The sequence below is a fragment of the Lynx rufus genome, unplaced genomic scaffold (assembly GCF_022079265.1).
Source record: "Lynx rufus isolate CCGP_SWC_20201006 ecotype Redwood Valley unplaced genomic scaffold, mLynRuf1.p SCAF_4, whole genome shotgun sequence".
NCBI lineage: Eukaryota > Metazoa > Chordata > Mammalia > Carnivora > Felidae > Lynx > Lynx rufus.
In genome coordinates, this window is record NW_025814856.1 from 166,814,147 (window position 1) to 166,827,260 (window position 13,114).

General features: G+C 46.7%; 1 protein-coding gene across 1 annotated transcript in view; it reads left to right on the forward strand.

Annotated features, from left to right (window-relative positions):
* The window catches only part of DPP6 (dipeptidyl peptidase like 6), a 715,888-nt gene that overhangs the window by 364,768 nt on the left and 338,006 nt on the right, over positions 1–13,114 (forward strand). The window contains exon 3 of the mRNA XM_047097129.1: positions 5,561–5,659. Coding sequence (XP_046953085.1) covers positions 5,561–5,659 — 99 coding nt within the window. The remainder of the gene's footprint in view (positions 1–5,560; positions 5,660–13,114) is intronic.

Consider the following 13,114-nt stretch of genomic DNA (forward strand, 5'->3'; position numbering starts at 1 on the left):
CCCTACACGCGACACCTGCCACATCACACGTCGCCGTGGGCCGTTGTCGTGCTTCTTGTTGTTCTGATGTGGAGGCTACGTTTTTTCAATGAAGGAAATGCGTCCATAAGAATGGCTTTGTAAACTTTTCCTTTATTTGTGGAATTTTTTTTTTTAACCTGGAGAACATAGTGTTTTCTCATTAGCATTACCTGCCTGAGGTTTTCTGTATTTTATAATTTAATTAGCATCCCGCTTCTGGAATAGGTGTACATAAGCCGGAATCTGTGAATAATGTCAGTGTTCACATTTCCCTGCAAATGTGGTTAATGCAGCTTGGCTAACTCCCCACCCATCTTCGGAGAAGCCGTGTAACCACTCAGTAGCTCAGGTCTGCCTTCTGTAACATGGCTTTCCTTCCTCCTCTTTCTTAAAGGATCAAGAGTTAAAACCATCAGTGTCCTCCCCAGACTGCCAAGCATTTTTCGAGTGGTTAGTTATTCCAGTTTCTAACACAGGCAGAAGGAACAAGAGACTCTGACTAATCGCATAGATTTTCTTTGTTCCTAAATTGGGTTTGTCAGCAGCCGACCTCTGCTTGCAGTGATTGAAAACCTCAAGAGGTTATGCTTCCCATTAATCCATTGTAGGGTGGTGGAATTTATTTCTAATTTTAAAAATCTCTAAGGAACATTCCAAAATGTTCTCCGGTAATTGTGCTGCTTAACAACATAACTGTTTAACAAGCACCAGGAAAGAAAAGGAGCCTGAGAAATTTGCATTATATTCTGACCTACATAAAGATAACAGCCTCACTACGGACTATGGCGTGCCTTTGCGTGCCGGTGAGCTGACTGGGATGCCACGTGCTTTGCAAGTGCTACGTGGTCATCTGACTCTAGGGCTAAATGAAATTCATCCCCAAGTTGCCTTAGGGGTGAAAGCCAATCCGGAAGAGCCATGGGCCACTTCGTGTATCTCCATTTGCATGTTGACTTCTGGTTTAAGATGTCAGATTGAGCACAGAAATCTTTCCCTTTGGGTTGAAACAAGTAGAGATGAGAGAAAATAAATAAAAACATAGCCGCACTCAAAAACAAGAGTGTTGTATATACCTGGAGCAGAAAAGGTCTTCGAAAGAAGGACCAGGCAAAAACCTAAAGTACCAAGTAAGACCAAACTCCTGCCACCCTCAAGGGGCAGAGAATGACGTCCGATCCAACAGGAGGGGCTAGGATATTGGTGTTCGTGAGGGGCCAGGGACGGGACAAGTGCATCCTGCCTGAAAACTGGGTTCGTGTTCAGAGGCTCTTGAATCACATCAGCCATGTAGGGCTGCCCAGGTCCAGCCCAAATGGCCACACGGGGCCCAGACAGAGCCTCAAAGTGCCCAGGACGTTGACCACAACCACACCACCAAGGGTCTCTCGTGACCCAGGACACTTGCAGGGCAGAAGCTTACAACTAAGAAATACAAGGACCCCCCAGAAACTATCCCCTACAAAGCAGAACACCAGCTTAACACACACGAGAACTTAAGTCCAAAGAAATATAAATGAATAGGGCAATCAGAAAATGACATTTTAGGTTTAAAAAAAATTATCAATGTGATAGAGGAGCTTACAACTAGAAGAGTAGATGATCTTGAAAAGGAGCTGTTTAGGAATAATAGAAACTAAAATGTAATTGTTTGAAATTTTAAAAGTCAGTTGCAGGATGAAGCTCTCTAAATAATGCTAAAAACAGTAACAAGGTGGAAAAATCGAATGGAAGAAATCATGCAAATGCCCCCAAAGAAATAAAAATGTGGGAAACACGGAGAAAACACCAGGGAGGTGGTGGTGGGTCCCCACAGCTCGCACACAGGGTCCGCCCGCACCCTGGAAGGGAGGGCTAGGTTGAAGGAGAAATAGTATTAAATGAGATCATCACTACAGCCTTCCTGATAAGGAGAAAGTGATTCTTAGACTGATAACGTTATTGGGTGGTAAGCATGATTTTTAAATAAAATCCACAAGTAGACATTTTCTTTCCTTTTTTTTGTTATTTGTTTTTTATCTTATTTTTAATGTTTATTTATTTTGAGAGAGAGAGAGAGAGAGAGAGAGAGAGAGAGAGTGGGAGAGGGACAGAGAGGGAGACAGAGAATCCCAAGCAGGCTCCGCATTGTCAGCGCAGAGCCCTGCCAGGCGCTTAATCCCAGCAACCCGGAGATCATGACCTGAGCCCAAGCCAAGAGCCCGATGCTCAACCGACTGAGCCACCCAGCCTCCCCACAAGTGGACATTTTCTCGTGAAATTTCAGAATATCAAATATAATGAGAGACTCTGCCTTCGTCTCTCGATATTTCCGTCACACTGTCTCCTGCACCAACAACAGCATGCACGATTTCCTGAGAATGCCGCGTTCACTGATACCTTCATGCCCTTGCCCTCCTTCTAGCTCGAAAGTTCTTCTTTTGTGTCTTTATCTGGGCTAGCAGGCGCTTTCCTCGGGGAATTCTCTCCAGAGTTCCTCCCATTTCATTCTCCCTCCTCAGGGCCAGCCCCCCTGCTCTCAGCACTGACGCTCTTGCAACATTGTGGCTCTCTGAGTTCCATAAAGTCTTCCCTTGTGATTCCTCAGGCTCAGGCTGGTTCCTGGGGCGTGACAGTCGTGCATGCTTGTCACCACCTCAAAGGATCTTTGAAATGCATCAAAGTACCACTCAGTGATTTCATTAGATAGCAGCCGAATATGTGAACAAGCCGTCAAGGTCCAGAGAGGCCAGCGGGGAGCATCTTAAGGAGTCAGAACTGATCCCTGACAGAGTCCAGTGTCCTGGTGTCACCAGAGCAGTTTCATGGCATACATCACAATGCCTTCACCACAAACCGTCCCTAGGTAAAAGTCATGATGTTAAAATAACCTTTTAAAAACAAAGCAATAGTGGGCACTCAGTCAGTTGGGCGTCCGACTTCGGCTCAGGTTGTGATCTCGCGGTTTGTGAATTCGAGCCCCGCGTCGGGCTCTGTGCTGACAGCTCAGAGCCTGGAGCCCGCTTCGGATTCTGTGTCTCCCTCTCTCTCCGCTCCTCCCCTGCTCACGCTCTGTTTCTCTCTCTCTCTCAAAAATAAGTACACATTACAAAAATTTAAAAACAAAGCAATAGTTTTTTAAAAAGTGAAACGCATTTTTAGATTAATAGAACAGTGGTTTGTAAAAAGAGGGATTTTTCAGAAAGTGAATTATCTACGTTTTTCATCTTTTACCCAAAGTTTGTGTAAATTGCAGCCTTATACTCTCTTCTCATGAGATGCGTGGTTACTTCAAAAGGTGAGCTAGAATCATCCTACAATAGCGAAGTTTACTCAGATAAAGTTTAAGCTTTAATAGGACTGTTTGTTTCCTGACTATACGCTTCAGAAATGTCTATGCTTAGTTTTTGCTTTATTGTTTTAATCTTTTTTTGAAATATAGTTGACATGTACCATTGTGTAAGTTTAAAGTGTGCAACTTGTTGATTTGATACATTTATATATTGCAATATGATTGCCTTTGAAGAGTTAGCTGATACCTATTATCATTTATTTTTTTCAGTGGGAATAATTAAGATCTAATCCCTTAGCAATTTTTATGTTTATAATACAGGATTGTTGTCTATACTCCATATACTGTGCATTAGATCTCCAGGACCTATTCATCAACTAGTTGCAAATATGTTTCTTAATCACTGGACCAAAGTGTAACTTCACTAGATCGATGTCTGGTTATCTTTAAAATGTTCATTTATTGTTTGTTTTTCATACTGAAATGCACTGTATTTGTGTCTTTTTCCGGGGCTGCTTCAGTTGCAGATGGAAAGGTCCTACAGGGGAGAATTGGGTTTAGTTTAACATGTTTTGTTCAGCACCGGGGAGAGCTCCACATACACTCAGGTTTAATGAGAAGGCCACTTTGAAAGGTATCATTCTGTAATTTTCGAAAGACTTTTACACACATTAGTCCTCTGTGATATTCAAGAAATCGGTCAATGCACAAAGTAACACATGACTTTTCTGACAACTTCAGTAATCGATAACATCCAAAGAGGCCAAAAGAAAGAAACCATATAGGAGATGTAATAAAACCTATGTGCTAGATGGGGCACCCGGGTGGCTCAGGTGGTTAAATGTCTGACTCTTGATTTTGGCTTCGGTCATGGTTCGTGGGTTTGAGCCCCGCTTCAGGCTCTGCCCTGACAGCACAGAGCCTGCTAGAGATTCTCTCTCTCTCTCTCTCTCTCTCTCTCTCTCTCTCCCCCCCCCCCCTTCCCGCTGGCACACACGTGCTCTCTCTCAAAAATAAAATGAATAAACATTTAAAAATTAAAAAAACAATCTGTGCACTAGAATCCTACAAGAAGCTTCGAGGATTTCATTCAGAGGGTATTTATTCATGTTATGTCATCTAACAAAAATCCTTGTTGTTTTCCCAACCTGCCACAGATCTGGAAACAGAAAATTAAAAGAGGCAGAGGGCACTGTTGAGGGCATGTTCTGTGACAGCCCACACAGTGGAAGCTAGCTCAACAGGCAGAAGTTGGAAAGAAAGGCAGACATGACAACCAGACATGAAAATGTAAAACCAACGTGGGTCTGGAACCACCTCACATAGGATGCACACACACCAAACACCTTGGTTGGCACTGAGGACAGCCGCGCCCACCAGCACAACATAGAACTAATGGCTGAGGGCCCTAAGTCTTCAAGAGAAGTGCTCCCAAAAGTTGGCACCTTCTATTCGGGAAGGCAGGAACGGAAGTGCCTAATTCTAGATGGATGACGTACATCAGAAATGGTTAATAATGTTACCAGTATAACAGAAGTGAGAGTGGTTTGGGGTGCTATCCTTGTGGGTTTAATCTGTTGGCTTCGACCTCGGGAAATAGGACAGACATTGCCAGATTTCTACAGTCTCACCCACTGGTGCCATTAACTAAACATCTCCTCTTGGGATGGATATTAGATTAGTACCTTCAAGGCTCATCTCATGTGCTTACTGCCAAGTGATCGAGATGAAGCAAGGCAGAATCTGGTAGTGTGCACACAGACATTTGAGGTGTGAGCCTGTCTGAACAGGAACTGATTCGCAGCCCAGAGACAGCCAGGGACAAGCGAGGCATGTGGAGAATAAATACCTAAGAGATGTTACCTGCCTTTTCATCCCCAGCACCCAACGTGCTCCCAGTAGTTGGCATTTAATAAAGTTGAGATCCATTCTGGACATTTGTTCCTTCCTCTCTTGACCATTCCCACCTTGTTGTTCATAAATCAGTCTTGAAACGTTTACCTCCGTTGCTAAGAAATATGATCATTTATGTGTTCAAGTAGAGGGAGAGAAAGGGTGCCATTTTCCTGCATCACGATCTCCTTACCGCAGCTGTTGATATTTTAATTGAAAACAAAAAGCGTGACTGGCTTTCGTTCAGCCTTTATGTTATGTGTCGAAAGTATATGTTTTACCATACGTACTAGTTCTGAATGGCAACCAGAATGCTTTATGGTCCTCTCTTTCTACCAACAAATAAAAGGCTCAACTATTTGCCATGTTCTTTTCTAGCGGAAGATAATAGTCTGTCTCAGAAGAAGAAGGTCACAGTGGAAGATCTCTTCAGTGATGATTTCAAAATTCATGACCCCGAGGCCAAGTGGATAAGTGGTGAGTCCTGAGCCCTGCGTGTGCACGGGAAGCTCCTCTTCCCTAGTTTGGGTTTGGTAGCTAGCCTGTCACGTTCTCTCTCTGGCTGTAGAGGTGGTGTGCAGAGATCTTGCTGTGATAATCATCTTATTATCATTCTAAGAAAATGTGTAGCTGGTAAAATGGGGCTGTGCCTTCGTGAGAAATGGGTCCTCTGCGTCACCTCCCTGAATCATTATTTCTCAGATGGAGATGGGAGGTGTTGCTAAGCAACAGGAACAGGCAGAGACACAGCTGCGCGTTCCTCCTTCTCCGTGTTCTTTATTCCCTGTTGTACGGCCCCTGCTTTCACTCCCCACTGGATAGAGGGGCCGAAGGGAACTCCAAGGATTCTTCCCAAGTGCCACCAATGAACTGTGGAGGCTGGTGCACATTTGCAGCTAAATTCATTCTCCTCTGGAACGTCAGTCTGGATGTAATCTACGTGTCTTGCTTGGGGAGAGTTTTAAAACAACAAAACAGAATTGGAGGCAAACGGCAGTACGTTCGTGATGCAGTTTTTGGTCCAGGACACAATCCATTTCATCTAGTTGGGGCTGAGCTAATTTTAGAGCTCAGTCATGGGAGGGAAGGTGGGAATGACCTGCAGCATCCTCTGAGGGCTTTCTTCCCTCCCCTGAAGCAGTCCAGTCCGTGCCCCTCTCCTGTTATCTCCGCAGATGTTTTCACTGACGGAGCCTCCACGGGATGCGCTTGAAAATTAATCCTCAGATCAAAGAGCTTTTCTAGTGGAACGCTCGAGGTCTAGTTCAAATCTGGCTTTTATAATAAACGAGGCCCAGGGAGGTTAAGTGGGGTTTTTTTTTTGAGGTCACAGAGCTCGCTGTTGCCACAGATGTATTTGGAGGCCTGTCTCCTGACTTCCCATTTAGTGCCCTTCCCACCACTGTCTTGTTGAGTGACACCGTGTTATTGTGCTCTCTTGCTGTCACACTGCCTCTCAGATGCTTCTCATGCTTCGCAAACTCTCAAAAATCAACTAGCAACAACTCTTGGCCATTAGTCTCCTACTAGAGCTATAGCTTTTCTTCTGTCGTCAACTGTGACCTTAGTATTCGTGTCTGATCCTCAGATTAGCTTATTTAAAATGGAGAGAAGTAGATGCATCCCAGAGGGAATGTATTTTCTACAGAGGAACTGGGGAGAAATGACAGCAATGTGCTGGGAATAGCAGGTGTGTGTGTGGGGGGGGGGGTGATCACAGAAATCCCAAACATGGACAGAGCCAGGGTCTTTTTGTTTCATGAAGGAAGTAATTTTGTCTTTGGTTCTGAGGGAGATCTAGCACCTGGTTTCAGTCTGTGTTTGCCCGTGGCATAGGCAGGTGGAAAGTAGCATGCTCCGTGCCCAATCTTGGGAATGAAAGGTGATTACTCTCTTCCTAATGAGTGTAAAGCCATATTCGAGAAGCAGAACAAACGATGAGTGACCAGTGGTGATTCCGACACAAAATGCACAGAGAAGGCACGTCACAGATGGTGAGGAAACTTAGTCTTCAAGAATGGCTAGGAGTTAACTAACTATAGAAAGCACAGAATAGACTCCATAATGTCAGTCTAGAATGTGCTAAACCTTGAATGGGAAAACCAAAGATTAGCTGAGAGACAGTCTCCATGGGTCACGAAGAAAAGCAACTGGAGAGAAAGGAAGAGAGAAAGGAAGGGAGGGAGAGAGGCAGAATCTAGGAATAAAACAAGTTGGAGAAGAGGAACACAGAACCAGAGTTATGGGGCTCAGAGCAGGTCAGAGGGAGCCCTGAAAAGACTCCGTGAAGTCCTAAAATAATATACCTATATCTGTTTGTTAGGGTGCCCATAGTTGCTGACTTGTCCTCACTCAGCTTTCTGTAAGCAAAACAATGAAAATAAAAAATAAGTAAGCAGAGGTCTGGAGCCACAAGAGCAGGTGGGTTTCTGCTGGAACTGTGTTGGTCGTAAGGAGTTTGTATCTCATGAGCTAGTTCACACTGCAGATGAGTGGAGCTCTTCCAGAGGTGTGCTGGCTCTCTGGCCGGAAGAAACAAGCCAACATTTCCTTATCCACAAAGTTGGGCGTTCATATAAGCAACTGAGAAGTGGCCTCATGCCCAGCAGAAAATGCCCCGCCTGCCTATTTGGCAGGTTAACTCTACTCATGAAGACCACCGACAGTTCTAAACAAGCATGGCTTTGATGTCCAGGAGCTTTCTTAGGAGTACTCTTCCTTTGTAAATGTGCACATTGAGCTTGATGTTTTGCTGCATGGTAAGCAGGTGGTCCGGTCTCCCCAAAGACCAGGCACCATCCAGAGTGTAAGGGAACATGATTGTTCTTCCCTACACGTGACTGTTAGCTGTCCCCCCTGCACTATTCTTTCATTCATTTCTCCTCCTGATCACTCCCTTTCTTCCTGTTCCCTAAAATTCAGTAGCTTAAAATGAATGAAGTAGCTTTGCAGTGATTGAGTCTTTATAATTGATTTTTCACAAGTACCATAAATAATTCATTCTTTTGTAAAAAATTTTTTAATGTTTATTTTTGAGACAGAGAGAGAGAGAGAGAGAGAGTGTGAGTGGGGGAGGGGCAGAGAAAGAGAGACAGAGAGAGAGAGAGAGAGAGAGAGAGAGAGGCACAGAATCTGAAGCAGGCTCCAGGCTTCGAGCTGTCAGCACAGAGCCTGACACAGGGCTCGAACTCACAAACAGCAAGACCATGACCCGAGCCCAAGTTGGACACTTAACCAACTGAGCCAACCAGGTGCCCCTCATTTTGTTAATATCACAAGTTTGAGATCCAGGGAAGATTATGACATTCACAGGATTATTGAATGATGTGGAGCTGGGTGAGCTCTAGAAATTATCAGAGCACTGCTTCATTCAGTTAGTGTTTACTGAGTGCCTGTTGTGCAGCAGGCAAAGTTCCGGGTCCAGGGAACTATTTCTTACTGGTAGACTTGGGAGTTGCCCCTGTCACGACCACTGTCTATCCCCACCATCACAACTACGGTCTCCTTCATCTCCTCTTCCTTTCTCCTCTGTTCCTCTTCTCTAATTCATCATCATCACCAACATCATCGTCACATATCACATCATCATCATCACCATCACATCACCATCATCATCACCATCACCACCATCATTGTCACCACCACCATCATCACCATCCTCATCATCACCCTCATCATCACCCTCACCATCACCATCATCATCACCATCATCTCCATCATCATCATCATTGTCACCACCACCATCACCATCATGACCACCAGCACCATTATCACCATCACCATCATGACCACCACGATCACCATCATCACCATCCTCATCATCACCATCATCATCGCCATCTCCATCATCATCATCACCATCATCGTCACCACCACCATCACCATCATGACCACCATCATCACCATCACCACCTCCACGATCACCATCATCACCATCCTCATCATCACCCTCATCATCACCCTCATCATCACCATCATCTCCATCATCATCATCATTGTCACCACCACCATCACCATCATGACCACCCTCATCATCACCATCATCATCACCATCATCTCCATCATCATCATCGTTGTCACTACCACCATTACCATCATGACCACCAGCACCATTATCACCATCACCATCACCATCATGACCACCATCATCACCATCACCACCTCCACGATCACCATCATCACCATCCTCATCATCACCATCACCACCATCACCTCCATTGTCACCACCATCATCATCACATCATATCACATCATCGCTAGTTTCATTATCATCACCAACACCATCATCACCACCACCACCATCACCATCTGCTGGGATTTCCCATATCTTATGCTCAAGGCTAAGTGCTTTACACATATTAAATCACTTAGTTCTCACAACCACCATTGTTTCCATTTTATTTCCTCAGGAAACTGAGGCTGAGGGTATTTAAATGACTTGATCAATGTCAGTAAGCAGCAAAATTTGGACTGGAACCTAGGTGTCTCTGGTTTTTATAAACTGTGCTACATGGGATAGAACCCAGGTCTCCGGTGTCCAGACAGGTTCTCTCACAACCCCACTAGCTACATTGTGTGTTCTATCCAAGACTATAGGTTGTGAATATTTCAGAATTCTTGCCATCCCTTAAATTCTCCATTCTAGCATCCCTTTTCCCAAGGTGTCGAACTAACAGAATACCTAAGTGATAAAGAAAATGGTATAATGCCCCATGGAGAATGGGACTTGCTGTTTTAACAACTAAAGTTAACAAATGTATCTTGGGTTTAATATTGGAGTTAATAGGGGCGCCTGGGTGGCTTCAGTTGGTTAAGCGTCCGACTTCAGCTCAGGTCACGATCTCGCGGTCCGTGAGTTCGAGCCCCGCGTCGGGCTCTGGGCTGATGGCTCAGAGCCTGGAGCCTGTTTCCGATTCTGTGTCTCCCTCTCTCTCTGCCCCTCCCCCGTTCATGCTCTGTTTCTCTCTGTCCCAAAAATAAATAAACGTTAAAAAAAATTAAAAAAATATTGGAGTTAATAGTCTAGAATCTAATAAACTATATTTATCAGGAGAAATTTTACCAGGTTAGAGTTCAATTTCTCCTCACTCATGTTCATACTAGAGACTTGTTTCAATCTACCTTTTCTGAAAATGATGGGCATAACCGCCTTCATATCCTCTGCCCTCACATAGTCGTTGCAACCAGATGAGCCATGTGGATCAGTAGAATGGACGACATCCAGAGGCACATGCCGAGCACCCCCCACAACAACAGGCACCCCCTACAAAGGAAGAGGCACGCACCTCCTCGAGGTGGCCACAGTGCCGTCTCTCCACATACTCGCTTAGTGGAGGGAGTTCTTCCACCTTCTCCACTAACCACGTTGCACTTCTCAGCCTCGTGGATCCCTTGAGGTGCTGCGCTGGGATTCCCTGATGGGAGGGCGTCAGGCTTCCCACCCCAGCACCTGCTGAGACTCCTGTGCGCGGTTGCTGCTGACCTCCGGGCAACTGCATCTCACAGTCACTTCTCAGACCTCAACTTACTTCACGGACTGGCGGTGTTTAGCACGATTGATCACTCCCTCCACCTGGGTGAACTTCCTCCCTCCACCTATGGGTCGTCCTGTTCTCTTGGCTTTATTTCAGCATCACGGGGGGCTCCTTCTCAGTCTCCTCTGCTGCTCGTTGGTCTTCTCCCTGACTTTTCACGGCGGTGGGTCTCGGGGCTCAGCCTCCAGTCCTCCCCTTTCAATATCTGCCCTTCCCCCCTCCGTGTCCTCATCAAGTTCTGTGACTTAAGTATCCCCCACTGATGCCTCCTAAGTGTGTATGTTCACACGGCACCTCTCCAGCCGTTCTCAGATGTCTCACGGACATCACAGCCTTCAGCTGGATAGCTCCGGATAGGAGTTCTCGGTCAACGCGCCCCAGCTCCACGCACAAGCCAAAAAGTAACACCTGCTTTATCCACAGCTGCTCCCAAGTCAGTGCATGGGGTATCCATTCTCCCGGCAGAACAGACCGAAGAACACGGAGCCGTCCTTAGCTCGTCTCTGTCTCTCCCACCTTCTGGCTGATGCATCAAGAACTCTTGCTGGTTCTGCCTGACGTGGGGAGCGCCCATCGAGACTCAGACGTGTAGGCTCGTGCCTGCCACTGGCATATTCGGGAGTGGTCCACCAGAAGGAGCAGGCCTCTCCAGGGGCTCCCCAGAGACAGCCTCTCCTGCAAGGAGAAGGGGGTCACTGAAACGACCGGGGTGGGGGTTTTACGTGTCCGACTTGTAGATGTCCGGGAGCCTCCCACCTCCCGTTCCTTCTCCGTGTGTGCCCGCGCCCCCTAGGGGAGCTCATTCACGCCCGTGACCGCGGTTACCGTTGTGGGTCCGCGAGCTTCAGGTCTGCCTGTATCCAGCTCAAACGCTCTGCAGAGCTATGGGCTTGCGCTGCGTGTTGTAGTGTCGTGTGCGTGTGTCCCCCTGACAGAGGTGGTCACCCACGAGGATGTCTGCTGGACGCCTCACGTGCTCGTGTCCAGCACCACGCTGCCCTCCCCCGTCTCCCCTCACAGACCTCGGGCCGCATCCCCACCGCTCTTGGGACGAAGCACACGGTCCCGGCCCCGGGACCCTCCGTTTCTTGAACTCTGTGATCAGGCCCCTGCTTACTTCCCGCTCACTGACTTCAGTTTTTCTTCACCCCTTGGTGTCTCCCCAGCTCTCCCTACTCAGGGCTGACTTGAGTTTTCTTTTGATGGCTTCCAGAGTCCTTGTTCTTCCTTCCATCGGCCGCCCCTTCTGCCCAGCACGCCCCCTCTTCTCTGGGTCCCAGCTCTCCCACCACCGCCCTGCGAGCGGTCGTTTTCTTTTAGAGCTGCCCTCCTCCTTACTCCACAAGCAGTCTTTTCTGTCCTGCCTTAGCCTTCTGCATTTAGGCTCTGTTGTATCCTGGACTTGGCTGACCTTTTTCACGTGCGTGTAATTACGTATTCGACGTCTGTCTTTCCCTGTGTCTGTCAGCTCCACGGGGGTAGGACTCACCCCCTTTTATTCCCACGGCACCCCCACACCTAGCACAGGCCCTGGTGTGGCGCCACCTTGTGGCTCTTTTCCACACGCCCTCATCTGATAAAGAACCTTTGAGCTGTCAGAACTAAAGGTTTTAGAACAGTCGGATGACAGGGTGAAATCCAGCTTAGGCTTAGGGGTCGTATCAACTATTTTCATTATATACGTATTATGTATTTCTTGTAGCAAATTAGAAAACAGGGTTGGACACAACTTCAGAAGATGCTAAAACTCACCTGTAACTCTACCGGCTAGAAATAGCCGCTAGTGTATTTTTATACTCACCCTCGAAGGTAATGTAATATGTGGGATGATACTAAGTGTACTAAGTGAGGGAAAGTTTATAACAGATCTTAAACATATTTCCGTGCAGTAGATATGTATTTCTGTTGTCATCTTAATGTCTGCGTAGGGTCCCATGACATCAACATGCCTCAACTTGGCCCACCTGCACATGCTGGAAGGTTAGCATGTGAGCGCAGGGGAAACGGTAGGTATAAACAGCCTTCACGAAGGACAAATGGTGGGACGTTCAGCTGAGTAGGAACGCAGGGATGGGAGGAAGGACAGCCAGGTATGACTCGGAGGTTTTAAGCCTGGTTAACCGGAACGGCAGTCCCACTGGCAAGGAGTTGGTTTCTGTGGTTAGATGATGAGTTCAGAGTAGAGGTTGACAAAAGGTAACTAAGTGGAAATGCTCTTTACATATGGAGGACCAGGCATGAAGCTAGGTGAGAGTTTCCCCACTAGCTTGGAGAAATGTGGAAGTGTACATTGCTGAGGGGCTGCTAAAGTCTCCTGGTGCTGTGGCGGTGGGGGGGGGGGGCGGGCAGGGACCAGGGCAGGTGAAGAAAGGAGGAGACCCCAGTGACGCGACATCGA